The 25,205-nt window shown below is 45.4% G+C and overlaps 1 protein-coding gene across 2 annotated transcripts in view; it reads right to left on the bottom strand.

Annotated features, from left to right (window-relative positions):
- The window catches only part of WDR36 (WD repeat domain 36), a 70,208-nt gene that overhangs the window by 22,700 nt on the left and 22,303 nt on the right, over positions 1 to 25,205 (bottom strand). Inside the window, exons 8-13 of one of the 2 annotated variants that reach the window (XM_050945669.1) lie at positions 24,402 to 24,577; positions 24,043 to 24,163; positions 20,222 to 20,287; positions 14,316 to 14,399; positions 4,189 to 4,343; positions 726 to 840 (exon numbers count right to left, since the gene is read on the bottom strand). In XM_050945669.1, coding sequence (XP_050801626.1) covers positions 726 to 840; positions 4,189 to 4,343; positions 14,316 to 14,399; positions 20,222 to 20,287; positions 24,043 to 24,163; positions 24,402 to 24,577 — 717 coding nt within the window. The remainder of the gene's footprint in view (positions 1 to 725; positions 841 to 4,188; positions 4,344 to 14,315; positions 14,400 to 20,221; positions 20,288 to 24,042; positions 24,164 to 24,401; positions 24,578 to 25,205) is intronic. The other variant, XM_050945670.1, reaches the window with a different exon arrangement.

Below are 25,205 nucleotides of genomic sequence, written 5' to 3'. Positions count from 1 at the left end.
GGCTAGCAGCTTTTCTATCCCCAGCCTGGAACTTCAAGTATTACCAAAAACATGTTAACTGTCTTATGCCTCTCTTGGGGGACAGAGAAACCACTGGTTAGCTCATTCCCCAGCCTCCACTAACATCTTAGTTAAAACCCAGATGCCAAAGTTGAGGGCCCCAAATCTAACCTAAAAGTAACTTGCTCCCACCACCACATCTCACTGAAACATGTCTGTTCTGTATTTGGATCAGAAGTCAGTTGTCTGAAACAAAGGTGCAACACAGCTGAAGTCACAACTTTTCGAGAAAGCAATTCAACAGCAAACCCAAAGAACTAGGCTGGGTTACAAATCTGCAGGCATGCATGCTATCCCTACATTCTTTGAAGCAGGGAGCATACTGACATGTACAAGAATTTGGTGTTCTGCTACAGAAGAAGAACAGAGCTGGTCATGGGGGATATGATGTGCATGGCCACAAGCCTAATCAAAGCCAGAGTTTTATACTCAACACCCTTGAAAACCAACAAGTTTATATTACTTAAAATTAAATAGATGCCAAGTCCACAACTATCCACAGTAGCAGGAGTGCCGTTGTCCTTCACCCAGAAAGAAGACAACTGTAGAGTAATCACAACCACCTGTTGCTTCAATAGCAAGATTCCTGCATTCCACCCAGAAACTACAATAAAAATGTCTTTCGATTTGCAGCTATTCTTAGGGTGTAATTAAAAAAAGTTCACCTTTTTCTTTTCCATAATGTCCTCGGTGAATGCCAGACTGCATGTTGTATAAATCCACATGTCCTGTTGAAAGCCCAATTACAGCGAAGTTTCCACATGTACTAATGTCAACTACCTTTGAAGGGAGAAAAAAAAAAAAAAAAAGAGACATGAACGTAAGCACATAGCTCATTGGCAAAGAAAAAATGTTTAATTGTAGATATGCTTGTCTATCTACAGCAGTTACAAAGCATCTCCTATTGAGAAAGGAAAATCTTCAAAATCTCTGTATTGCAATTCTCTTGTGGTTTTAAACATTAACAACATAAATGATGGTTTACCTTCTCCCGCACAGAAAGGAAAGCTATATTTGCTTTCTTTAGAGAAGTTATGATAAAAATAAGAACATGGCAGAAAGAATATGCAATGAAGATGAGAGTACACAAACAAACAAGTCAGTGAAATTCTCATAGCCACCTAACTAATTGTAAAACAACATTTATCATCAGTCACATGCATCTTAATGCCGGATATGATATGATCAGTGTAACCTAAAATACCAAATCTATATGATTAGCCCTTCATTGCACAAAAGGACATGTGAGGGAAGTTAACTTCAAAGTCTGCTGCCACCGTACTTTGGTGCTAGAAATGGAGTAACAGTATCTGAAAACAATCAACTATGATGCATGGAGAAAAGAGATGAGAGTTTACATTTTAGATCTTTCAACTCAGAGCTTAAGAAGGAAGAGACATCACAAAGAAGGGTCTGGATACATGTGTGTGAACAGAAACAATCCAAGACCCACAATTCAGTCTAATAGTTATACCCACTGTACCACCACCAAATTCCATATAGTCAGCTAGTTATTTTCCTATATTGGATAACTTGTAAACTTCCTGATGTACCACTGATTACCCCCTTCAATATATACAAAGAATTCTCTTGTCTAAATTATCCATGTCTAAAGAAGCCTAATATAGCCGCTTAGCAATATATTTACTTACTCAGTTGGAAAAGATTTCACACTCATTTGTACTAAGCACTCTGTATTTTGGTTGCTATTCTTGATGATAGAACTATTATATGCATTTACCTCAAACTACCATCAATTCCTGTTACCAAATGGAAAAGAACTAACTGTGGGCAGAGATCAGTGATATTGCGTAAGAGAAAACAAAACAGAAAATAAAAAATGTATTCTGAACTAAGTTTAGGGAAGTCATTATAGAAGGAGTAGCAGCAAAGTCTATGTTTAGATTGCCTTTTTCCATTATAAAGGATTAAGACCTTTTCTTTGACACCCCCTCACACTTCCATAGTTTGCAGTAGACCTTTGAAATTCAGCAGGGAGAATGCCCTTAACTAGAGAAGGGCCTTTTCTTTGTCCCCTGAAATTCCACTCAGATGTAGCGATGATATAAATTGTTTTAAGAAAGTCACCATTTTCCTTCTTTCACTTGGGTTCCTCAGGCAATGGTTTTGGCAGGAAGCCAACATTTATTGTGCAGTTTCTAAGGCTGGTTTATGCTTCTCCCCAACACCCACCACACTGGAACATCTGGGAGCTACCAAAGTAGCGGAGGCAAGAGGAGTAAGGACGGGGGCCCCACTTCTACTCCCCAACCACACTTTTCTCTGGACCAGGCACACAACAGGAGCCTCACTTTCCCTCCTCTGGGGGCACCACATAGTGAAGAAGCTTCCCCAACTCCTATCGGTTCAGACTAGACTAGAGAGCACTGAGAAGTGCTCCCTCCAACCAGACTTAGTACATGTACTTATTCAGTGCATAGGTTGAATACCAAGGAGGCAGAATTAAGGTTACATGTGCAATCCCAAATATGGCATTTCCCAACTTTTGAGTGATAGACTTTGCGCCCTTAACATTCTTTTAATGTACTTTTTTTGCATGCAACTTAGAAATATACAGTAACTCCTCACTTAAAGTCATCCCGGTTAATGTTGTTTCATTGTTAGGTTGCTGAACAATTAGGGAACACGCTCATTTAAAGTTGTACGATGCTCCCTTCTAACGTCGTTTGGCATCCGCCTGCTTTGTCCACTGCTTGCAGGAAGAGCAGCCCGTTGCAGCTAGCTGGGGGGGGGGGGGGGAGGAAAGAGGGGGTTGGAACCAGGGTGGACCGGCAGCCCCCTTATCAGCTCCCTGCTTCCCTAAGTTCCCTGTGCTGCAGCTGCCCAGCAGGCTAGCTATCGGCAGTTCAGCTGTCCCTGTCCCCCACTGCCATGTGCTGCTCCTGCCCTCCGCCTTGGAGCTGCTCCCAGAGACTCCTGCTTGCTCTGCAGGGGGGGAAGGGGGAGGGGGCTAATGTCAGGGTGTTCCCCTCCCCCCTGCTCCTGCACCCCACTTACCCCTCCTCTATTTCGAGCAGGGAGGGGACACAGACAGAGAGAGAGAGAGAGAGAGAGAGAGAGAGCACGAGCGAGCTTCGGGCAGCATCTGTTGTCTCAACTTCCTGATCCACTTAAAAAGACAATGCACTTAAGAGTGGGTCAGTTTACTTAAAAGGGGCAGTGTGCATCTCTCTCTCCCACACAAAAGTGCATGTCTGTCTCTGTCTGCTATGCTGTCTCCCCACCCTCGTGTTCGTGTTGCCTTGTGTGAGAGGTCACATTAACAACGTGTTAACTCTTGAAGGCTCAGCCCACTGCTAATTCATCATTTAGCAGCAAGGCATTCCCTGGGAAATATCCCTCCCTCTTCCACCCTCTCACTTCACCACCTCAACCAAGCTTCACAATCATCATAGCTGTGAACAGTATTAAATTGTTTGTTTGTTTAAAACATATACTGTGTGTATATATCTATAGAATATATAGTTTTTTGTCTGGTGAAAAAATTTCCCTGGAACCTAACCCCCCTCCCATTTACATTAATTTTTATGGGGAAATTGGATTCACTTAACATTGTTTCGCTTAAAAGTCCCATTTTTCAGGAACAACGACATTAAGTGAGGAGATACTGTACCTATCATTTTCAAAAGGTGTTAATCTTGAGAAAATATTGCTTAAAATACCCTTACAAAACTGTCATGACAGTTTACCAGCCCAGGCACAAAATCTTCTCTCCCACCATAAACAAAGATGAAAGTGAGAGGAACAAAGGTACACCCTGACTATTCAAATGTCTATGGAGTAGCTACAAATCTTCAAATAATTGGAGCTCATAAAAAAAAATTGTTTTCTTCCCCCACATATTTCTGATTCAGGAGACTATTTTAGATGACTTGGAGTTGCAAGATAAGTAAGACTGAAATAGTCAGCATTTACTTTATTATTTTATTCACTTATAAAAAAAATATTAACCCCAATGTAGTTGATAAGCCTTGCAAAATTCTACTTATTTAGATCTTTACCAAATGCTTCTAGGTTTTAAGTATTCAGTTTCTGTACAACTGGATAGCAAATTAGCAGCTATGCCACAATACTGAAGAAATATTATTACCCCAAAACCAAACTTACTGTTGCATATACATCAAGAGGCTTGTTTTTGCTGAATGCTTTTGGTTTCAGTTTATGGGCTCCCATGGAAGTTTTCTGATAGTTCCAGGTTGTACAAGTTATATAACCTTGATGGCAAGCAATGATCCCATCCCAGTCATTCTGACGTGCTATCTCTGTAATACAATCCAAATTGTTACTCTAGAAACTGACATTCTGAAGTAAGAGTAATTCTTACATTACAATTTATAAAATTAGTTCCAAAAGCCATTATGTAACAAAGCCATTGCAATTTTATGTTTTCGTTAACTAGTCAAAAGGCCATAGTGTTAAAAAAAAAAAAAAAAAAAAAGCTAAACATTGCTAAAAAAAATTTAAAAAATATTTTTGGAGATTTTAATAAACCAGAACCACATAGGGAAGCTACAATCTAGATTTGTGAGCATTCTGTACACCAACGGGCATACATTTTAAAAGTTATCAAAACATATTTTGCATTTAAAACAGATTTATTAAACAAAAGGAAGTATCTGTTGTATTTAAGTAATTGAACTGACTGTTTCTGATCACTACATCCTTCAAGATTTTAGAAAAGACGGTTACTCACCTTTGTAACTGTTGTTCTTCGAGATGTGTTGCTCATATCCATTCCAGTTAGGTGTGCGCACCGCGCGTGCACATTCGTCGGAAGACTTTTTACCCTAGCAACTCCAGTGGGCCGGCAGGTCGCCCCCTAGAGTGGCGCCGCCATGGCGCTCGATATATACCCCTGCCGGCCCACTCGCTCCTCAGTTCCTTCTTGCCGGCTACTCCGACAGTGGGGAAGGAGGGCAGGTGTGGAATGGATATGAGCAACACATCTCGAAGAACAACAGTTACAAAGGTGAGTAACCGTCTTTTCTTCTTCGAGTGATTGCTCATATCCATTCCAGTTAGGTGAATCCCAAGCCTTACCTAGGCGGTGGGGTCGGAGTGAGAAGCCGCGGCATGAAGCACTGCAGAGCCGAAGGCTGCGTCATCTCTGGACTGCTGGACCAGGGCGTAATGGGAAGCGAAGGTGTGGACGGAGGACCAGGTCACCGCCCTACAGATCTCCTGGATGGGCATGCGGGCAAGGAAAGCCATCGATGATGCTTGTGCCTGGTGGAGTGTGCAGTCACATGGCCCGTAGGGGTGTGAGCCAAGTCATAAAAGGTCCTGATACAGGATGTTACCCAGGAGGATATCCTCTGTGAGGAAATGGGAAGCCCTTTGATTCGGTCCGCTACTGCCACGAAGAGCTGGGGGGATTTGCGGAACGGTTTGGTCCTTTCCACATAAAATGCGAGTGCCCGATGGACATCAAGCAAGTGGAGTTGTTGCTCCCTGTGGGACGAATGGGGCTTTGGGAAAAAGACGGGGAGAAAGCTCTCCTGGTTGATATGAAAGGCTGAGACCACCTTGGGGAGAAAGGCAGGGTGTGGCCTCAGCTGCACCTTGTCTTTATGGAAGACCGTATACGGGGGATCTACCGTGAGGGCTCGGAGTTCTGACACCTGTCTGGCTGAGGTGATGGCCACCAGGAAAGCAGTCTTCCAGGAGAGATAGAGCAGGGAGCAAGTCGCTAACGGCTCAAATGGAGGGCCCATGAGCCGAGTCAGAACCAGGTTGAGATCCCAGGTAGGGGCAGGGGGTCGAACCTGGGGGTAGAGACGTTCTAGACCTTTCAGAAATCTAGTCACCGTAGGGTGAGAGAAAACCGAACGGCCGTCTCCTCCCGGATGAAAGGTGGAGATAGCCGCCAGATGAACTCGAAGGGATGATATCGCCAGGCCCTGCTGCTTGAGGGACCAGATGTAATCGAGAATACTGGAGATAGAAACCTCCACAGGGAGGGAACCCCTCTCCGTGCACCAACAGGAGAAACGCTTCCACTTGGCCGAGTATGTCGCTCTAGTGGAAGGTTTCCTGCTGCCCAGTAGTACCTGATGTACAGGGGTAGAGCACCGTAGTTCCGACCTGGTCAGCCACTCAGGAGCCACGCAGTGAGGTGTAGAGACTGGAGGTCCGGGTGACAGAGGTTGCCGTGGTCCTGGGTGATCAGGTCCAGATAAAGGGGCAGGGGGACTGGGTCGGCCAGAGACAGGTCCAGCAACATCGGATACCAATGCTGTCTGGGCCACGCTGGAGCTATCATAATCAAGCGGGCCCTGTCCCTGCACACCTTCAGAAGGACCTTGTGGACAAGCGGAAACGGAGCGAACGCATAGAGCAGGTATGTCGTCCACGGGATAAGGAAGGCATCCACTACCGACCCTGGTTCCCGCCCTTGAAAAGAGCGGAACATCTGGCATTTCCTGTTCCCCCTGGATGCGAAGAGGTCCAGCCGGGGACAACCCCACCTCTGGAAGAGTAAGAGGGCGACGCCCGGGCGAAGGGACCATTCGTGCAAAAGGAAGGATCTGCTCAGTCGGTCTGCCAGTGTGTTCCATACTCCGGGGAGAAAGGAAGCCATGAGGTGAATGGAGTGGGCTATACAAAAGTCCCAGAGCCGCATCGCCTCCTGGCATAGGGGAGAGGCTCTCGTGCCGCCCTGCTTGTTGATATAGTACATGGTCGTCGTGTTGTCGGTGAATACCAAGAGACAGTGATCTTGAAGCTCATGGGAGAACGCTTGGCAAGCAAGACGGACCGCTCTCAACTCCCGTATGTTGATGTGGAGGGCCACTTCCTGAGAGGACCACTGGCCCTGCGTCCTCAGGGTTCCGAGGTGGTCCCCCCAGCCCAGGTCGGAGGCATCCGTTGTTAGAGATACTGAGGGTTGGGGCGGATGAAATGGGAGCGCCGCACACACTACGGATTGGTCTAGCCACCACCGGAGGGATTCCAATACCTCCTGGGGGATGGTGATAACCGCGTCCAGCAGATGCCTGGCCGGACAGTATTGTGTGATAAGCCAAGACTGGAGGGGCCTCATGCGAAGCAGCACATAACCCGTAACAAAGGTGCAGGCCACCATGTGGCCTAAGAGGGTTAGGCACATCCTTATAGAGGTCAAGGGGGCCGTCTGTAGGCGCCGAATGATGGCCGACAGCGACTGGAACCTGGGCAGTGGCAGAACGGCCCTGGCCAAGGTGGAGTCCAGAATGGCCCCGATGAACTCTATCCTCTGCGTGGGGAGCAGAGTGGACTTGTCCACGTTGATAACGAGGCCCAAAGCTCCAAAGAGTCTGCTGATCTTGCAAACGTGGTTGCGGACCTGCGACTCTGACGTGCCTCGAATCAGCCAGTCATTGAGGTAGGGGAATACGTGTATGCGACTGCATCAAAGATATACGACGACAACTGCCATGCATTTCGTGAATACCCTCGGGGCCGTGGAGAGGCCAAACGGGAGGACCGCAAATTGATAATGGTGGCGGTCGACCACGAACCGAAGGAAGCGTCCGTGCTGTGGAAAAATGGCTATATGAAAATAAGCGTTCTGCATGTCGAGGGCGATGTACCAGTCTCCAGGATCCAGAGATGGGATAATGGTCCCCAGGGATACCATGCGGAATTTCAACTTCACCATATGTATGTTGAGTTCCCGCAGGTCGAGGATAGGTCTGAGACCTCCCTTGGCCTTGGGGATCAGAAAGTAGTGGGAATAAAACCCCTTGCCCTTCTCGTTCTCTGGAACCGCCTCTATGGCTCCTTTGTCGAGGAGCGTCCGCACCTCCTGAAGGAGGAATTGCTCGTGAGAGGGGTCCCTGAAGAGGGACAAGGGTGGGGGGCAGGAGGGAGGGTGTGAAATAAATTGCAGACGGTATCCCGTTTGCACAGTGCGTAAGACCCAACGGTCGGAAGTTATTTGGGTCCACGCCGGGAGGAAGAACGAAAGGCAGTTGGAAAACGGGGGGACGGATCCGTAGGGGAAACTGGTACAGTGTCCTCGGGCGCACCTTCAAAATGAAGGCTTTGGGCCAGGTGGGGCTTTAGAGGAGCCCTGATTCTGCCTCCCTTGGTTGCCCGATTGTCTGCGCCGGCCATTCCTGCTTCGGCGTCTACTAAAGTCCTGCCGCTGGCGGTACTGGGGATAGGGCCGGCACTGTTGTTGCTGTTGCGGCCGGAAGGGTCTACGCTGCGTCCCGGGCGTGTGCATCCCTAGAGAGCGCATGATGACCCTATTGTCTTTCAGGCTTTTCAGCCTGGGGTCCGTCTTCTCTGAAAACAGGCCCTGACCTTCGAACGGGAGGTCCTGGATGGTGTGTTGAAGCTCCGGCGGAAGGCTAGAAACCTGTAGCCAGGAGATGCGGAGCATTGTAACCCCTGAAGCCAGAGTTCTGGCGGCCGAATCTGCCGCGTCCAAGGATACCTGCAATGAAGTTCTTGTGACCTTCTTGCCTTCATCAAGAATTGCCGCGAATTCTTGACGTGCATCCTGAGGCAACAACTCCTTGAACTTATCCACTGCCACCCAGGAATTATAGGCATAGCGGCTAAGGAGGGCCTGTTGGTTAGAAACCCTGAGTTGGAGGGCGCCCGCTGAGTAGACCTTCTAGCCTAGCAGGTCCATACGCCTCGCCTCCTTGGACTTCGGTGCTGGGGCCTGCTGCCTGTGGCGCTCCCTCTCGTTCACAGACTGCATGACGAGGGAGCACGGGGTTGGGTGTACATGCAGGTACTCATATCCTTTGGAGGGTGCCATATACTTGCGCTCCACCCCGCGTGCAGCAGGAGGGATGGAGGCTGGTGATTGCCAGATGGTATTAGCATTGGCTTGGATAGTCCTGATAAAGGGAAGGGCGACTCTGGTGGGAGCATCTGCTGAGAGAATGCTCACCACAGGATCTTCGATTTCCGAAACCTCCTCAGCCTGCAAGTTCAAGTTTTGCGCTAAACGCCTGAGGAGGTCTTGGTGCGCCCTGAGGTTGAGTGGGGGAGGACTGGAGGATGACGTTCCCGCCACTGCCTCATCGGGGGAGGACGCCGAGGAGACCCCCGGTCCACGGGGGGCTCCGTCTGTACCAGCGCCTCTGATTCCGGAGGGAGCTCAGGGTCCTGTTGGTTGGATCGGTCTTCCTCCGCCGGAGAGTGGGGAGTGAGAGACAACGAGGCCTCCGGAGCCCTGCGCTCAGACGCCACAGGTTAAGGTGGAATGTGTTGAGGGCCCTGGGCTTGATGGTATGCCCAAGGCGTCCAGAAACCCCACTGCTGCGGTCCCTGATCCTGCGGAGGAGGGTCATGGAAGAGGGTCGTGGGTCTGTCTGCGTCTAGGGCGTACATGCTGTCTGTCTGCGATGAGACAGATGGCTGCCGGGAGGGCCATGGTGGGGCCGAACGTGGCTGGTAGGGCTCCCTTGGTCTCGACGTCGACGATCTTCTTGGTGCCGGGGACCGGTACTGGGAATCGTACCGGTGCCGGGATCGGGACCTGCCACCAGCGCGGTGCCGGGAGGTCAACCGGGGTGCTGACCGCCGACGGGAACGGCTCCTGGAGTCTCAGTGCCGGTAGCGGCGACTCGATCCAGACCGGTGCAGAGAGTAGCGAGACTGTCTGGAAGATGACCGGTGCCGTGAGTGCGACCGGTACCGCCAAGGGGAGCGGTGCCAGGACTGCGAGTGGCGCCTGGAGCGAGAACGTCCACGGTGCCGGGACCTCGAAGGGGATCGGTGCCGGCTGGGCGAGTCCGGAGACGGCGCTCGCATTGTCGCAGGCTTGCCTCTAGGTATGACCCGCACCGGGGGTTGAGGCTGGGTAGGCTCCGTGAGAGCAATTAGGTCCCGCGCCGAAGTGAATGTCTCTGGCGTCGAAGGGACCAATAGCTCAACCCCAGATCTTATAGGGGAGCTAGGAGGGACCGGACTCGACGGACCTCCAGGGCCGAGAGTTGACGGAATCCCTGCTGGTGGTGCCGCGGCAGAGGTAGGTGCCGGGCACTCCGCTCGAGCCTGCAAGGATGGAGTCGCAGACTTCGAGGGTCTTGCGTCGGGTCCCGGTGCCGGGGAAGGTCAGTGCCGGGGCATCTTTCCGGTGCCGGCACGGTCCGGTGCCAGCGCGGAGCCGGCGCTCTGCGTCGAGGCCACAGGATTAAGTGCCGCTTCCATTAGGAGAGTCCTTAACCTCTGGTCCCTCTCCTTTTTTGTCCGAGGCTTAAAGGCCTTACAGATGCGGCACTTGTCTGAAATGTGAGATTCCCCCAGGCACTTCAGACAGGCATCGTGGGGATCGCTGGTCGGCATCGGCTTTTTACAGGCCGAGCATTGTTTGAACCCCGGCGAACCAGGCATGGGCCCGGCGCAGGGAAGGGCTACAGCCCAAACCCGCTAATAAGTATATACAACTATACTACAATTAACAATAACTAACTACAATTTACAACTATCTACAACTATGAGAACAGTGAAACGAAGGAGAGCTAGGGACGTGGAGGACAGCTATGCCGCACTCCACACAGTTCCAACGACCGACACGGCGGTAAGAAGGAACTGAGGAGCGGGTGGGCCGGCAGGGGTACATATCGAGCGCCATGGCGGCGCCACTCTAGGGGGCGACCTGCCAGCCCACTGGAGTTGCTAGGGTAAAAAGTCTTCCGACAAACGTGCACGCACGGCGCGCACACCTAACTGGAATGGATATGAGCAATCACTCGAAGAAGAACTAGTAGATTTCAACCTCTCACAGCAAGTTTTTATTCAGACCTTTGAAGAGAAAAAAACAAACAAAAAACAATCCAAGCTTTCCTGCTTTTTGAACTCCCAACTGGTTTCTTAAACTTTGAATGAATCATTGAACTGAACTAGTTAAATAAACCGAAATGAAGAAAATATTCTCCTTTCACCTTCAGACAAGGTTACTGCTGTCAAAAACTGGTTAGTACTTGAACAAACTCTGGTTCCAGACACTTAACAAGTGACTTCCACCAGTTCAGTAGTTTCAATTTCTTTAAAACTTGGCAGTAAATATGTACTGCTTTATACTGTTTTTTGTATTTCAATCTAAATAATATATAAGAAGTTAGGTCTTAATATAGGTTGTCAATTTCAATTTAATTTTAAATGGGTCTATTTTTTAAAAGACAACAAACCTATATTTAATTTAAATAAAAAATTGAATTTTAATTTCTTAAATAGATTTTTATTCACATTGCTGTACCCTTTTACTAGGTTTAACTGAACAGTAAGTCTGCACAACTTTGGACACTGAAATAAGAGAAAAGCCAAGTGAAATTCATGCTTCTGAAAACTGCTAGATAAAAGCCCTGGAGACTGAAACCTACTGCAGAGCACTCTCCAGTAGACTCCGGTACTCAAGGGAACAAGAGGACTAAGGTAAGTCGACCCAGCGCGGTGTAGACACCACCATAAGTCGACCTAAGCTACATCAACGCCAGCTATGTTATTCACGTATGTCTACGCTACGGCGGTTAGTCGACCTAAGTTACACTACTGTAGCTGGAGTAGTGTAACTCAGGTCGACTTACCACGGTAGTGTAGACACAGCCTTAGACTACCAAAGAATCCAATTAATGCCAGCTGTCGCGATCATTTGTGCGTCATGGATATTTGTTCACCAGGAAATGGAACAAGACTACCACCTTATTTCCATGTAGGTGGAGTCAGACAGTAACTTTCTGTCTCTACCTAACTGGACTGGACATGAACAGGAAAATTACAGAAGTTTGTACCTCCAATACATCCCCCCAAAATGTTTAATACGATAGTGGTTTGCACTTTTAAATTTAACCAGCAATATTTAAAAAAAAAAATCTATAACTCACTGGAGGATAAGATTTTCATTTAACAAGGTATGGGTGCATTGTCTGTAGGCATCGCATCCCTGTATTCTCTCAGAAACAAAACATGAAAGTTCAACAATTTGATTTTATTATTAATTTTCTCTATTGCAGTAACACCTAGAGGCCCTAACGGAGATCAAAGCCCTAATGCGAAAGATGCTGTACAAACACATAGTATGATGCCACCACTGCCCCAAAGAGCTTATAGTGGTTATCCAATACATACATGTTGGGCATATACACCACATTAATTGGTATTATGTGCATGCTATTAATATAATATGTATTGGTGCTAGGAAGTTATGTTAGCTGAATGTATTATGCTCTTCCCACAATTCTGCTGACCCATGTCAAGCACTCCACAACACTTTACAAAGCTGAAGTCAGCTTTGGCATTAGAAAAATAGGAAATCTGGCAAACCAAACATGCATAAATTCTTTATACCAAGTTCAGTTAGGAAGTAGGTACAGCGGTGTGGATAAAAATATATTTAAAAAATTCAAATTCCAATTTATTTAAATTAAATACAAGTTCTTTTTTTAAAAAAATAGACCTACTTAAAATTGAAATTGACAACCTATATTAAAGGCCTAAACTTAACACTTGGAATGTAGTATTCAAAATAAAATAAGGGCAATTGTAAGAGGAACTAAGGACAAAGCTAGCACAAACTAATAGGTTAAACTTAGAGTTTAAGTGATGTGTAAAAAGTTTTGTAACTTGTCAAGTCATACTATAAATACTACTATCTTTGAAGCACCCCTGCCGTCGAAGGTGAACATGCTGTAAAAACCTGCTTCTGAAAGGAGGGTACGTATGTCTCCTTTCTGCATTGTACTGCTTTGTCTCTTGACAATAGATTTGGCTAAGTTTGGTTATTTAGTCTCAAACATTTTTTAAAAAATGAACAGCAAGTATAGTCAAACAATACAACCTAAATAGACAAAAAAAATGCACAGGAAGGGAAACAGAAGTATCAAGATGTGGAGTGATTTGCCCAAGGTCACACAGTAGGGGGGACACATAGCTCAGTGGTTTGAGCATTGGCCTGCTAAACCCAGGGTTGTGAGTTCAATCCCTGAGGGGGCCACTTAGGGATCTGGGGCAAAAACTGGTCCTGCTAGTGAAGCCGGGGGCTGGACTCAATGACCCTTCAAGATCCCTTCCAGTTCTAGGAGATTGGTATATCTCCAATTATTAATTATAGGTCAATAGCAATGCTAGGAATAGATCTCAGGTCTCCTGGCTCCCACTCCAGTAACTTTATCCACTAGAGCACATTCTACATCAGAGGAATTCTAAATATTTTAACACTCTTGAAAGACCTGCACCAATGACCAACTAGGTCAACAAGATTATGGAACTTAAGGTCATTGACTATAGCCCTATGATAGCAACAATGAGTAACATTTACTACTGAAAGAGCCAAACCAGGAGTGTGTGTTATGCAATATATGCAATGATTTTTAGTGGCACTCTGCTGCCAGCTGGGGTCCCTGCCTGCCTGGATGAACGGAACTCCCCCTGCTGCTGGCCCCTGTAAATGTAAAATGTATTACTGGCACGCGAAACCTTAAATTAATGAAGACTTGGCACACCACTTCTCAAAAGGTTGCCGACCCCTGCAATATATGAACAACCAAAATGTAAGCTTTAAAATCACACAAATTATAACTGAACATTTGTTTTTACAATATGCAGGCTATTAATGTGTTGACATTATTAAAATGAAATTGCAACCACAATTGCTTTTGCTTCTGGTGCAAGAGGATGAGTTTTTGGGACCTTACTCTTAAGGAGAAAATCCTTCCAATGTATTAACATGGCAAACAAAAAAAATCCAGTCTGAGAATCATCATATTGTAGGCACTATCAAAAAATAATGAAATATTTCTCTGCATACATTCATCTACATAAAATTTTAAATGACAATGCAGGATACACACATTAGTAACAGTAAGATAATTTAACTATGCCATGAATACGTGTTAATCACGAATAGTGAAAATATAAAGTAAGTTAAGGTGTTTCTGACTTGTGTATCACCAACAATAAAGATCCTGCAATCAAAATTTAGTTAACATCTCCGATGAGCCATGAGCCAGAGTAAAATCCAGTTCACTCTTAGACACCCGTATTGAGTCTGAAGCTCTAATGAGAGTTCTCAGAGGGAACAGTTTATATAAAAATGCCACCTTTTTACCCAACTAGTCACAGTTCAGTGTATAAAAAGCTGTAGCATTCTAATATATCTCCTCAAAAACATTAATTAAGATTTCTGACATATTCAGAAGTTTCTAATGTTACAAAAAAGGAAAAATTAAGAAGCAGGTTACTGTGAGCAGAAGGACGACTCTCTCCTACATATGACATAAAATATTACCTACCTGTTGCAAATGCAGTAATAGGTGGAAGGGCCATTGTATCATACTGAAGACCTTTCTTTTTTGATTTCTTTTTGTTTATAGAACCTTTAAAATACCAGAAAAAAGTCAGTAACTCTCAGTCAGTTAAAAATATATGCAGCCACAAACTTTCCTTAAGGTATAGGCAATCTGTAAAAGCAGCAAAGAATCCTGTGGCACCTTATAGACTAACAGACGTTTTGGAGCATGAGCTTTCGTGGGTGAATACCCACTTTGTCAGATGCATTTAGTGGAAATTTCCAGGGGCAGGTATATATATATATATGCAGGCAAGCTAGAGATAATGAGGTAGTTCAATCAGGGAGGATGAGGCCCTGTTCTAGCAGTTGAGGTGTGAAAACCAAGGGAGGAGAAACTGGTTTTGTAATTGGCAAGCCATTCACAGTCTTTGTTTAATCCTGAGCTGATGGTGTCAAATTTGCAGATGAACTGAAGCTCAGCAGTTTCTCTTTAAAGTCTGGTCCTGAAGTTTTTTTGCTGCAGGATGGCCACCTTAAGGTCTGCTATAGTGCGGCCAGGGAAGTTGAAGTGTTCTCCCACAGGTTTTTGTATATTGCCATTCCTAATATCTGATTTGTGTCCATTTATCCTTTTCCGTAGCAACTGTCCAGTTTGGCCGATGTACATAGCAGAGGGGCATTGCTGGCATATGATGGCGTATATTACATTGGTGGAGGTGCAGGTGAATGAACCGGTGATGGTGTGGCTGATCTGGTTAGGTCCTGTGATGGTGTCGCTGGTGTAGATATGTGGGCAGAGTTGGCATCGAGGTTTGTTGCATGGATTGGTTCCTGAGCTAGAGTTACTATGGTGCTGTGTGCAGTTACTCCCTACTCAGACCCTATACCACGAGCACTCCCAGCTATCTCCGTGACACCACTGATTTCCTGAGGAAACTACAATGCATTGGTGACCTTCCAGAAAACACCATCCTAGCCACCATGGATGAGGCTCTCTACACTAACATCTCACACACAGATGGAATACAAGCTGTCAGGAACAGTATCCCTGATGATGCCATAGCACAACTGGCTGCTGAGCTCTGTGCCTTTATCCTCACACACAACTATTTCAAATTTGATGACAATATATATCTCCAGATCAGTGGCACCGCTATGGGCACCTGCATGGCCCCACAATATGCCAATATTTTTATGGCCGACCTGGAACAACGCTTCCTCAGCTCTCGTCCACTCACGCCCCTTCTCTACCTATGCTATATTGATGACATCTTCATCATCTGGACCCATGGGAAGGAGACTCTGGAAAAATTCCACCACAATTTCAACAGCTTCCACCCCACCATCAACCTCAGCCTGGACCAATCTACACAGGAGTCCACTTCCTAGACACCACGGTGCAAATAAGTGATGGTCACAGTAACACCACCCTATACCGAAAACCTACCGACCGCTATGCCTACCTTCATGCCTCCAGCTTCCATCCCGAGCACATCACACGATCCATTGTCTACAGCCAGGCACTGAGGTACAACCGTATCTGCTCTAACCCCTCAGACAGAGACCAACACCTACAAAATCTCCACCAAGCATTCTCAAAACTACAATACCCGCACGAGGAAATAAGGAAACAGATCAACAGAGCCAGACATGTACCCAGAAGCCTCCTACTGCAAGACAAACCCAAGAAAGAAATCAACAGGACTCCATTGGCCATCACATACAGTCCCTAGCTAAAACCTCTCCAATGCATCATCAGGGATCTACACCCCATCCTGGACAATGATCCCACACTTTCACAGACCTTGGGTGGCAGGCCAGTCCTCGCTCACAGGCAACCTGCCAACCTGAAACATATTCTAACCAGTAACTGCACACCGCATCATAGTAACTCTAGCTCAGGAACCAATCCATGCAACAAACCTCGATGCCAACTCTGCCCACATATCTACACCAGCGACACCATCACAGGACCTAACCAGATCAGCCACACCATCACCGGTTCATTCACCTGCACATCCAGCAATGTAATATACGCCATCATATGCCAGCAATGCCCCTCTGCTATGTACATCGGCCAAACTGGACAGTCGCTACGGAAAAGGATAAATGGACACAAATCAGATATTAGGAATGGCAATATACAAAAACCTGTAGGAGAACACTTCAGCCTCCCTGGCCGCACTATAGCAGACCTTAAGGTGGCCATCCTGCAGCAAAAAAACTTCAGGACCAGACTTTAAAGAGAAACTGCTGAGCTTCAGTTCATTTGCAAATTTGACACCATCAGCTCAGGATTAAACAAAGACTGTGAATGGCTTGCCAATTACAAAACCAGTTTCTCCTCCCTTGGTTTTCACACCTCAACTGCTAGAACAGGGCCTCATCCTCCCTGACTGAACTACCTCATTATCTCTAGCTTGCCTGCATATATATATACCTGCCCCTGGTAATTTCCACTACATGCATCTGACAAAGTGGGTATTCACCCATGAAAGCTCATGCTCCAAAACGTCTGTTAGTCTATAAGGTGCCACAGGATTCTTTGCTGCTTTTACAGATCCAGACTAACACGGCTACCCCTCTGATACTTGACAATCTGTAAAGTTCACAGTAAAAATATAGAAGACATTAACCTTTTGTTTAAAAAAAATTTCTAAAATGTATAAATTGAAACTTTTAACATTAAAGTCATAATAGACAAAATTCATAGCACTACTTATAAAGTTGTCCAGCACTTCCTACTATAAAGACCTTGTTTTCAGTTGCTTAAATTCTGCCACACTAACTGCTCAGGGTATGATTTTTAATACTGGACACCTACCTCTGGTGGAACAGTTTGGGAAAGTTTCAGCACAAACCATTCAGCCATTTCTGAGAGATTGAGATTAGGAGAAAAAATTGTTTTGCTCATGTTAAAAAATTCCTCCAATCATTTTGCTGAGAAGCTCCAGTTCCTCCATGCTTTGGAGTCAGGACTTGAAATTTAGCATGCAGGAGGGCTGTTGCACTGGTGTCAAGGACACAATCCCATGCTCTGGATGTCCTTAAACCTCTGGTTGCTAGAAGCTGGGACTGGATGACAGGGGATGGATCACTCAAGAAATTGCCCTGTTCTGTTCATTCTCACTGAAACATCTGGCACCAGCCATGGTTGGAAGACAGGATATTGGGCTAGATGGACCATTGGCCATACTGGGTCAGATCATTCTTGTGTTTGGGATGTGCCTTTTGCTGTTCCTGGTAAAATCTCAAATTTGGCCAAGTTATAAGCCTTTGAAAAAACAAAAAACAATTCACACATGCTCAGAAGCAACTTCTAAGAGTTTGGCACCTAAACTCTCAGAAGAGAGAGTCTGTATTGGGCTCGCTCCAGCCCATGGCAAAAGGGCTGAATCAGGACTTTCCTTCCAATTGCTCCTTTCAGCAGCCAGAAGCTGCTGTGGCAGCAGGCACTGGAACCAAGAGCAGAGAGCTTCTCTCTCCTGTGCTCTTGATGATCTCCCTGCTGGAGAGCACAAACAGCATGAAGTAGCAGTTCGACTCCAATGCAGAGGGAACAAGAGCTGGACTAGGGGTGAGGACAGACGAAGTATACTAGGAGAAGAAGCTGGCAGCAGGGAAGACGAGAGAAAGCAAAAGCAACTGGAACTGGGAGCCATGGAGAGGGGTGTATGGTCAGGCTTCCCGGGGGACCGGGGACAAAAGGCTCTCTACTACTGCACCCTCCACTTCAGAACCTGGAATTGAACGCAAGAGTCACAAGCCTCAATATTCCTCTCTGTCAGTAAATCTCTGAAACCCACCGGCAAAGTGTGCGCCAAACCCCTTAGTAATGGTAGACCAGCCAATATAATCAATTACTCCATTCACTCAAGTGGCAGAGATCTGTGCTGTTGATCTAAAGGTCCAAATCCTGTTGTTGGATGAGTATGATTCCATGTGTTAGTATTTTTACATTTTTTCTAGTTTGCTTTTTAAAAAGCCAGAAGATTACATGCAAAAAAACCTACATTAAAACAATATGAAAGGTTGCAGAGTCAAATACTGGAAAATTATGAAATAATTCAACGTGTGTGCATATGCATTAGAATACAGTCTTTAATGACATATTATTGTCATTCATTGTACCAGATGGATAGTGCTCTGGCAATGAATCAGGTTTGTGTAGTGAGTGAAGATGTGTTCTTCAGCATTCCTGTACTCTTTGTTGCAGTGGCTGTAGTTGGAAGGTGTGCAGTAAAGGAGGCAGGAAACTTCAGGAAAAGAAAGGACAGTCTCATAATTAAGACAGTTGAATGCTTCCCTGGAAAACTGATTCTATCCCTGCCTCTGTCACAGAGTCTGTATCATACTGGACAAGCCTCATAAATCAAACTTTTCACAAGTGGTCACTGTGTGTTCCTGGGAGTCTGACTTGAGACCCCGGAGCTCAACACACACAGTTGTAGCTGAAGTCAATGGGAACTGAGCTTTAAATATATATGTGCTGAAATATCACGCCTAGGAATCTCAAACTTAGTAGATGCTTTTGATCTCACTCTCTCTGTGCCTCAGTTCCTCATCTGTAAGGGAATAATGTCACCCCCTAACCTCCCAGGGGAGCTATGAAAATTGATTCAGGTTGTGAAACACTCAGATACTACAGGGATGAGCAACACAGAAAAGTCTGGGAAAATTAACACTTCTGTCTTCAGAGCAGGGTTTGAATAGTCTGCAGTAAATAAGGCCGAAGGCCACAAATTCAATGAGGAGGAATCAAAATATGGAACAGAAGCTCATCCAGTAAGCACCATCCATTCTCTGTGTATTTAATGAGGCAGAGGGACTGTGGAGAAATATAGCATGCGATCGTGTATCATAATACATATACGAAAGGAGACCAAACAAACATTACACAGGCAAGCTTAATTCTTGCATTTCCTAACTTTTGAGTGCTTGACTCTGCAACTAACTTTTTTTAAATGCCGTTTCTGTGTGATAGGTATTTTAGATCTTTTCAAAAATGTTATATACTGTTTTTATATTGGAGTAGGAAATACAATCTAGTGATTAACACAAAAGAGTTGGAGTCAAGAAAGCTGAATTTCCTGCGAGAGTTTAGCAAAGTCTTAATCTTCGAACTTCAGTTCCTCTTAGGTAAAATTTGGATACTACTTCACATTTCTCAGGATGTCGTAAGGCTGAGCTTATTAATATACTTAGATATCACAAGTATTACAAATTCCCCAGAAAACAAATTTATGACACCACCAGATGACCACTTTTACAATTATTTTTATCTATGCACACTTGTAATCCCATTATATAATTTCAATTAGTAGAAAAGCAAGTTCCTCAGATGCAGTAGAAATTACTTTCAAGATTATTTTTGTTAACAGGCTAAATAAGGAACACAACATACTCCCAAAATGTAGTTCCACCAGGGGGAAAAAAAAAAAAAAAAATGCTTGAAAGCCACTCAACCAGCTGCGAGGTGCTGTTGGAAAGTGAGAAGAGGAAGTGGACAGCCAGATTTAAGAGATACAGTCTAAAGGGTGAGGCAAAGAAAAAGTTTAATATTAAATATGTAAAAAAAATTTAAATAGTAAAAATGTCTACTGTTCTATACTCCACTAATACAAGATAATTTATATTAAAAAAACTGGAAATTATTTCCCATAGTAGAATACATAGTTCTAAAAAGTCAGTCTTTAGCAAATTAATTCTAATTAATTTAAAGTGTTCAACTATACTACCACATAAAGACACTTCAGTCACATGTGCTGTATGTAAAATGTGCTCTGAAGTTCACTGTGCCCTACAAGATATGCTTTGGTACTTGTACAAATAGGAAAAACAAAGTTATGTCATTTTTAATACTATATTATGTAAAAATAGCATTTGTACATTTGTTGTACTACTTACCGCGTCCTAAACTTTTATTGAACCTTTCATGCACTGTGGAAAAAGACTGCAAGGTTCCATCCTGACCTGATGGAACATTAAGAAAAAGAAAACTAAATACCTATCCATAACAATATCAGCTTACGCCCAAGTCACAAAAATCAAAAACAGACATTTGAACAATGATAAACCAGAATGCCACAGGAATAGTCAAGCAGTTTATGTCCAAAGCTTGATATACAATAAAGCCAGACAAAAACAACCTGGAGTTAGGGTTAAAAACACAAATTTATGTGTACAAAAACCAAAAAAAATCCACAAGTTTACAGTTATCCCAAAACAAGTGTAGCAAACCCAGGAAATGAATAAAAGCTAACCTTTAAAGAAACTAAAAAAGACTAAGGCATCAAAACACAGTTAAAGTACACAAATCAACCAAACCAACTCTGCCAGCTGCAGAGGGAAAAGATAAAAAGGAGCAGAGATTAACGAAAGCAAGGCTGCATGGGGTGGGGACCATACAAGGCAGCGGATGGGCATTACATGAGAAGGTTATTTCGGGAACAGTGGAGCTGCTGGGGCAATCTTGGGCCACCCCGCTGTCAGCAGAAGCAGAGTTTGGGTGTGGGAGGGGGTAGGGGGCTGGGGCACAGGACGGGGTGAGGCGGGCTCTGGGTGGTGCTTACCTGGGGGGCTCCCCAGAAGCAGTGACATTCTCCTCACTCAGCTGCTAGGTGGAGGCATGGCCAGGCAGCTCTGCACAATGTCTCTGCCCAGAGCACTGGCTTCGCAGCTCCCATTCGCCAGGAACTGCGGACAATGGTACCTGCGGGGGATGCTGGCACTTCCGGGGAGCCCCCCAGGTAAGTACCGCCTAAAACCCACCTCATGCTGTCCCGTGCCTCCGCTCAGAGCGCTGGCTTTGCAACTCCCATTTGCCAGGAACCACGACCAATGGGAGTTGTGGGAGCGGTGCCTGCAGCTGAGCAAGAGGGATGTCGCTGCTTCCGGGGAACCTTGGAGGAAGGCCCAGGTAGGGAGCCTGCCAGCCCTGCTGCCTCTCCCCTCCCCCGCCCCTGCCCAGCACCGGTGGGGATCCCGGGCCATGTGCCGCCCCCCCCAAGTTTTAGTCAGGGGTATAAAGTAAAAGTCATGGACGGGCATTAAACAAAACTTAACAGCCTGTGACCTAACAGCCCATGACCTGTCCATGACTTTTATTAAAAATACCTGTGACTAAAACGTAGCCTTAAACTACAAAAAGAGCTAGGGGACACAGCTGAGCTAAAACTCAACATGGACAACTACAAAGGCTCAGTCTCAGGCTGAGGTGATTGAGAATGAACCGAGGGCCGTTTGACCACGCAGTGCTGTGTAACAATGGCATAAAAAACAAGGCTCAAGGGGAGGGGAGCAGGGAAATCAGGGTCTCTCTTGATGTCGAGATTTTCCCCAGTCAGAAAGCATTATGTACAAACCCAAGGACTTTAAGGTGGCTCTAGAAGCCTTAAGCCATGGAACACTCTATCCGTCTGGTCTGAGAACAGAGAAGTATCCTCAAATGGCAAGTCCTGAATAATATTCTGGACTTCATGGGTGAGATCAGAAGACTAACCAGAATTTTTACTTAGCAACTGCAAAATCCGTGGTCCTAGCTACTGAGTCTGCGGTGATGTTCTTGCGACTAGTTTGCCCTCATTGACTAGAGAAAAGAACTCCTGCCTAGCCATCTCCAGAAGTAGGTTGCTGAACTTCTACATGGAGCCCCATAAATTAAAACTGTACCACCCCAGCAGAGCTTGTTGGTTAGCAATACACAGCTGCAAACCCTCCATGGAATAAATCTTTCTGCCAAATAAGTCCACTCTTTGTGTCCTTTGATTTAGAGGCAGCAGTCTGATGTCCTTGTCACTCACTCTCATTAGCTGCCATGACTAATGAGCCCAGAGGTGGGTGGGTATAAAGGTACTCGAAACATTGGGTGCGCACATAGTATTTTCTCTTTGACCTCTTTGGAGGGACAGAGAGTTAATAACATGTCAATCAAATTATATGAGGACTCCCTGACCTGCATGGCCAAATCTGCAGCCACTCTCTTTCACAACTCCTCAGACTTTAAATTCATCCAGAGAAACCACATTATCTGGATAGGACAAAGAGAAAGCCAAGAGTGAGGAGACTGAAGCTCTCCTACATCTTCCTGATGTTTGGTTCTGGTCCTGGAACCGGATCTTGCAGACAGAGCAGACAAGTGTGTAGGCTGTCCCCAGATGTTGCGCAGCCCTGTCCCCAGGGCACTGAATAGGCACAGTGAGGGGGGAGATCTGGAAACTAGGAAAACAAAGCGTCCCAAAATGGCTACTGGTACAAGGCTAGACCCCAGTGACCTAGCCACATTTTCTTGGCAACTCCCATTGTGGGGTCTCAAGGGTAGGCAGGGAGAGAGGATCCCTGAGGGGACCGACAGGTCCTGCTTCAGGCTTGTGAGACATAAGATCCCATTTCTAAGTGGTTCATCCAGTCAATATCAGGGACCAATACTGAGAACCTGGTGATAGACGGAGCGTCATCATCACTGCAAGGTTCCCCTTGGAGGGTACGAATGGACTGACTAGGAAGTAGGCAACTTCGGTATCACAGGTTGGCCTGCTGGAGATGGTAAGGGATGGGACAATGGTGCTGAGGGAGACCAATACCAATGGAGACACCAGTACCAAGAGGCAGAGGCAGCAAGAAATTTGCTCAAGCACCTCCAGTGTAGTTGGCACTGAGGTGGTATCTTCTTATGGTGACAATGAAGCTGACGGTGCTGCTTCTGGGAGCAGGCTCAATGGTGCCCTTTGCAGCACTGAAACCAACTGTGCTGACTAGAGCACTGATTTGGGAGAGGAGTGCTTAGGTTTCAGATGCACTCAATTCAACATGTTCTCACCCCTCTTACCAGACTTTAAGGATAGAGATCTTCCCCTGCTCTGAGCCTCTTTGGAAGCCTTATATTTCTTCTTAGCACAGGCAAGAGACATTGGTGATCAGATTCCAGTAATGCTGAAGGTGCACTTCTCACTGAAGCTGCAGTACTCAGCATCAAGTCAGACCGGGCCGGCTTCGATGGAGGCCTGATTGCCAACTCCAACAGCAGGAATTTCACCCTAGCCTCCCTATGATTCTTCATTCTGAACTCCCTGCAAATCTGGCACCAGTCTTAACTCTGCTTTAGCCAGGCACCTCAGGCAACTATAGTGAGAGTTGCTCACCAGCACAGGCCTTGAGCAAGAAGCACAGTGCTTGAAGCCCAGTGACTAGGGCATACCTTGGTGCCATCAGCAGAACCCTGAAACGGGAGGCGGAGGGAAAAAACAGGGTTTTTTTTAAACATCAAAATCCTACAGCTATACTAACTACCAGACTACCTCTATTATATACATTATACACAAAGCTGAGAAAGAACTGTTCTGGTAATGAACAAGGGTTCTGATGACTGTCACGGGTGATCAGAAGGAACTAAGTAGGACAAGGAGCTGCTCTGCCCTTTACACAATGGTGCATGGCAGCAGAGGGAGCACAAGCCACCCAACAGGTACAGCTGAAGGAAAGTTTACAAACAACTAAGTGCTAGGTGCAGACACCAAGCGAGGTATTCACATGTGCAATCACCCAAGGAATTACTCAGTACGCTGAATGTACCTAAATGATTAAATACAGTAATTTGCAATGCACTGTCAAAATGAAATTAAAGACATTGCTAGTCATATCTCTTATCACTAGCCAATAAGCTGAAAAGTGTATTTAAACAACAGAGTAGCACAAAATGGGTACATTTGAGAAGTTCAGAGGATTTCTACCTGCACTAAGAATTTGCTGTCCATTTTGCCCATGGTATCTGATTTTTGTTGGAGGAGCACTATGTCCCATACGGCACCTCAACAAACGGCCATTACCTCCAGGGCCATCAAAGATCCATATCTGCTCAAGAAATGCAAAGAAATGGGACATCAGTAAACATAACACTAACTCCTATTGAAAAAATAGATTGGAATAACAGTTAGAAACAACAACCTGTCATGTTCAGTAACTTTGGTTTTACTGTACATGCTGATGCAACTGAAAAGAGCTCTCTCAGTCACACAAGTATTCATACTTTGGAGGACCACTGGAAAAAAATAAATTTACCACAATGGTAGTAGCAGGAAAAAAAGCTTACCTTTATAGCATTATCAGCACCATTAGTAACAAGAAGTGACTCTCCCTGGACAAATGACAAACCAGCTATTGCTGTGGAATGAGCATTTCGCATTTGACTAATTAGTTTCTTCTCTTCCAGATCCCACAGTGCAATGTGTCCAATAGGACTTCCAGCTGCCATGACTGGATGACCATCTGATCACAAAATGAAAGGGGGGGAGGCAGGGATTTATTTATTTATTTACTATACATTGCTTATAGCTTTCAATCAATCATTTTAACTTTTCAAAATTCATGTAAGCAAATCTCTCTCACAAAGATTACCATCAGAGGAAAAAATTCATTCCTAAACAGAACATAAAATTAAAGCAATCATTTATCATAGTGATTTAATTTTTAATAGAGAGAATGGAGCAGCACCATCAGTAATAGGACCAGAGGATATGCAGTATCATATCAGACCAGGTATATCTAGTTTAGTATCAAGATCTGACAATGGCCAGTTCCAGATGCTTCAGAGGAAGATTCACGAAACCCCACAGTGGATATTTAACTGGCTATCTTTAGATTTCAGAGTTAGATGAACGACAAGAATGGGTGCTGCTCACACATCTTAGAGCACAATTCTGCAGGAAGAGCCAAATCTGCTGTACTGGAGAATACTCTAACCTCTACTACTAGGCTGATCTGTTTTCAGTGAATGTTATTTCCTATTTATGAAATAGCAAAATGTTGCCATATACAGATTTTAAACATTCCCCTGCAAGATTTGCAATTTTCCCCAACTATATAAGAAAATATCACAAGTTTATTACTATCAGCC

This window comes from Gopherus flavomarginatus, chromosome 3 (assembly GCF_025201925.1).
Source record: "Gopherus flavomarginatus isolate rGopFla2 chromosome 3, rGopFla2.mat.asm, whole genome shotgun sequence".
NCBI lineage: Eukaryota > Metazoa > Chordata > Testudines > Testudinidae > Gopherus > Gopherus flavomarginatus.
This window is presented reverse-complemented; position numbering and strand designations above follow the sequence as displayed.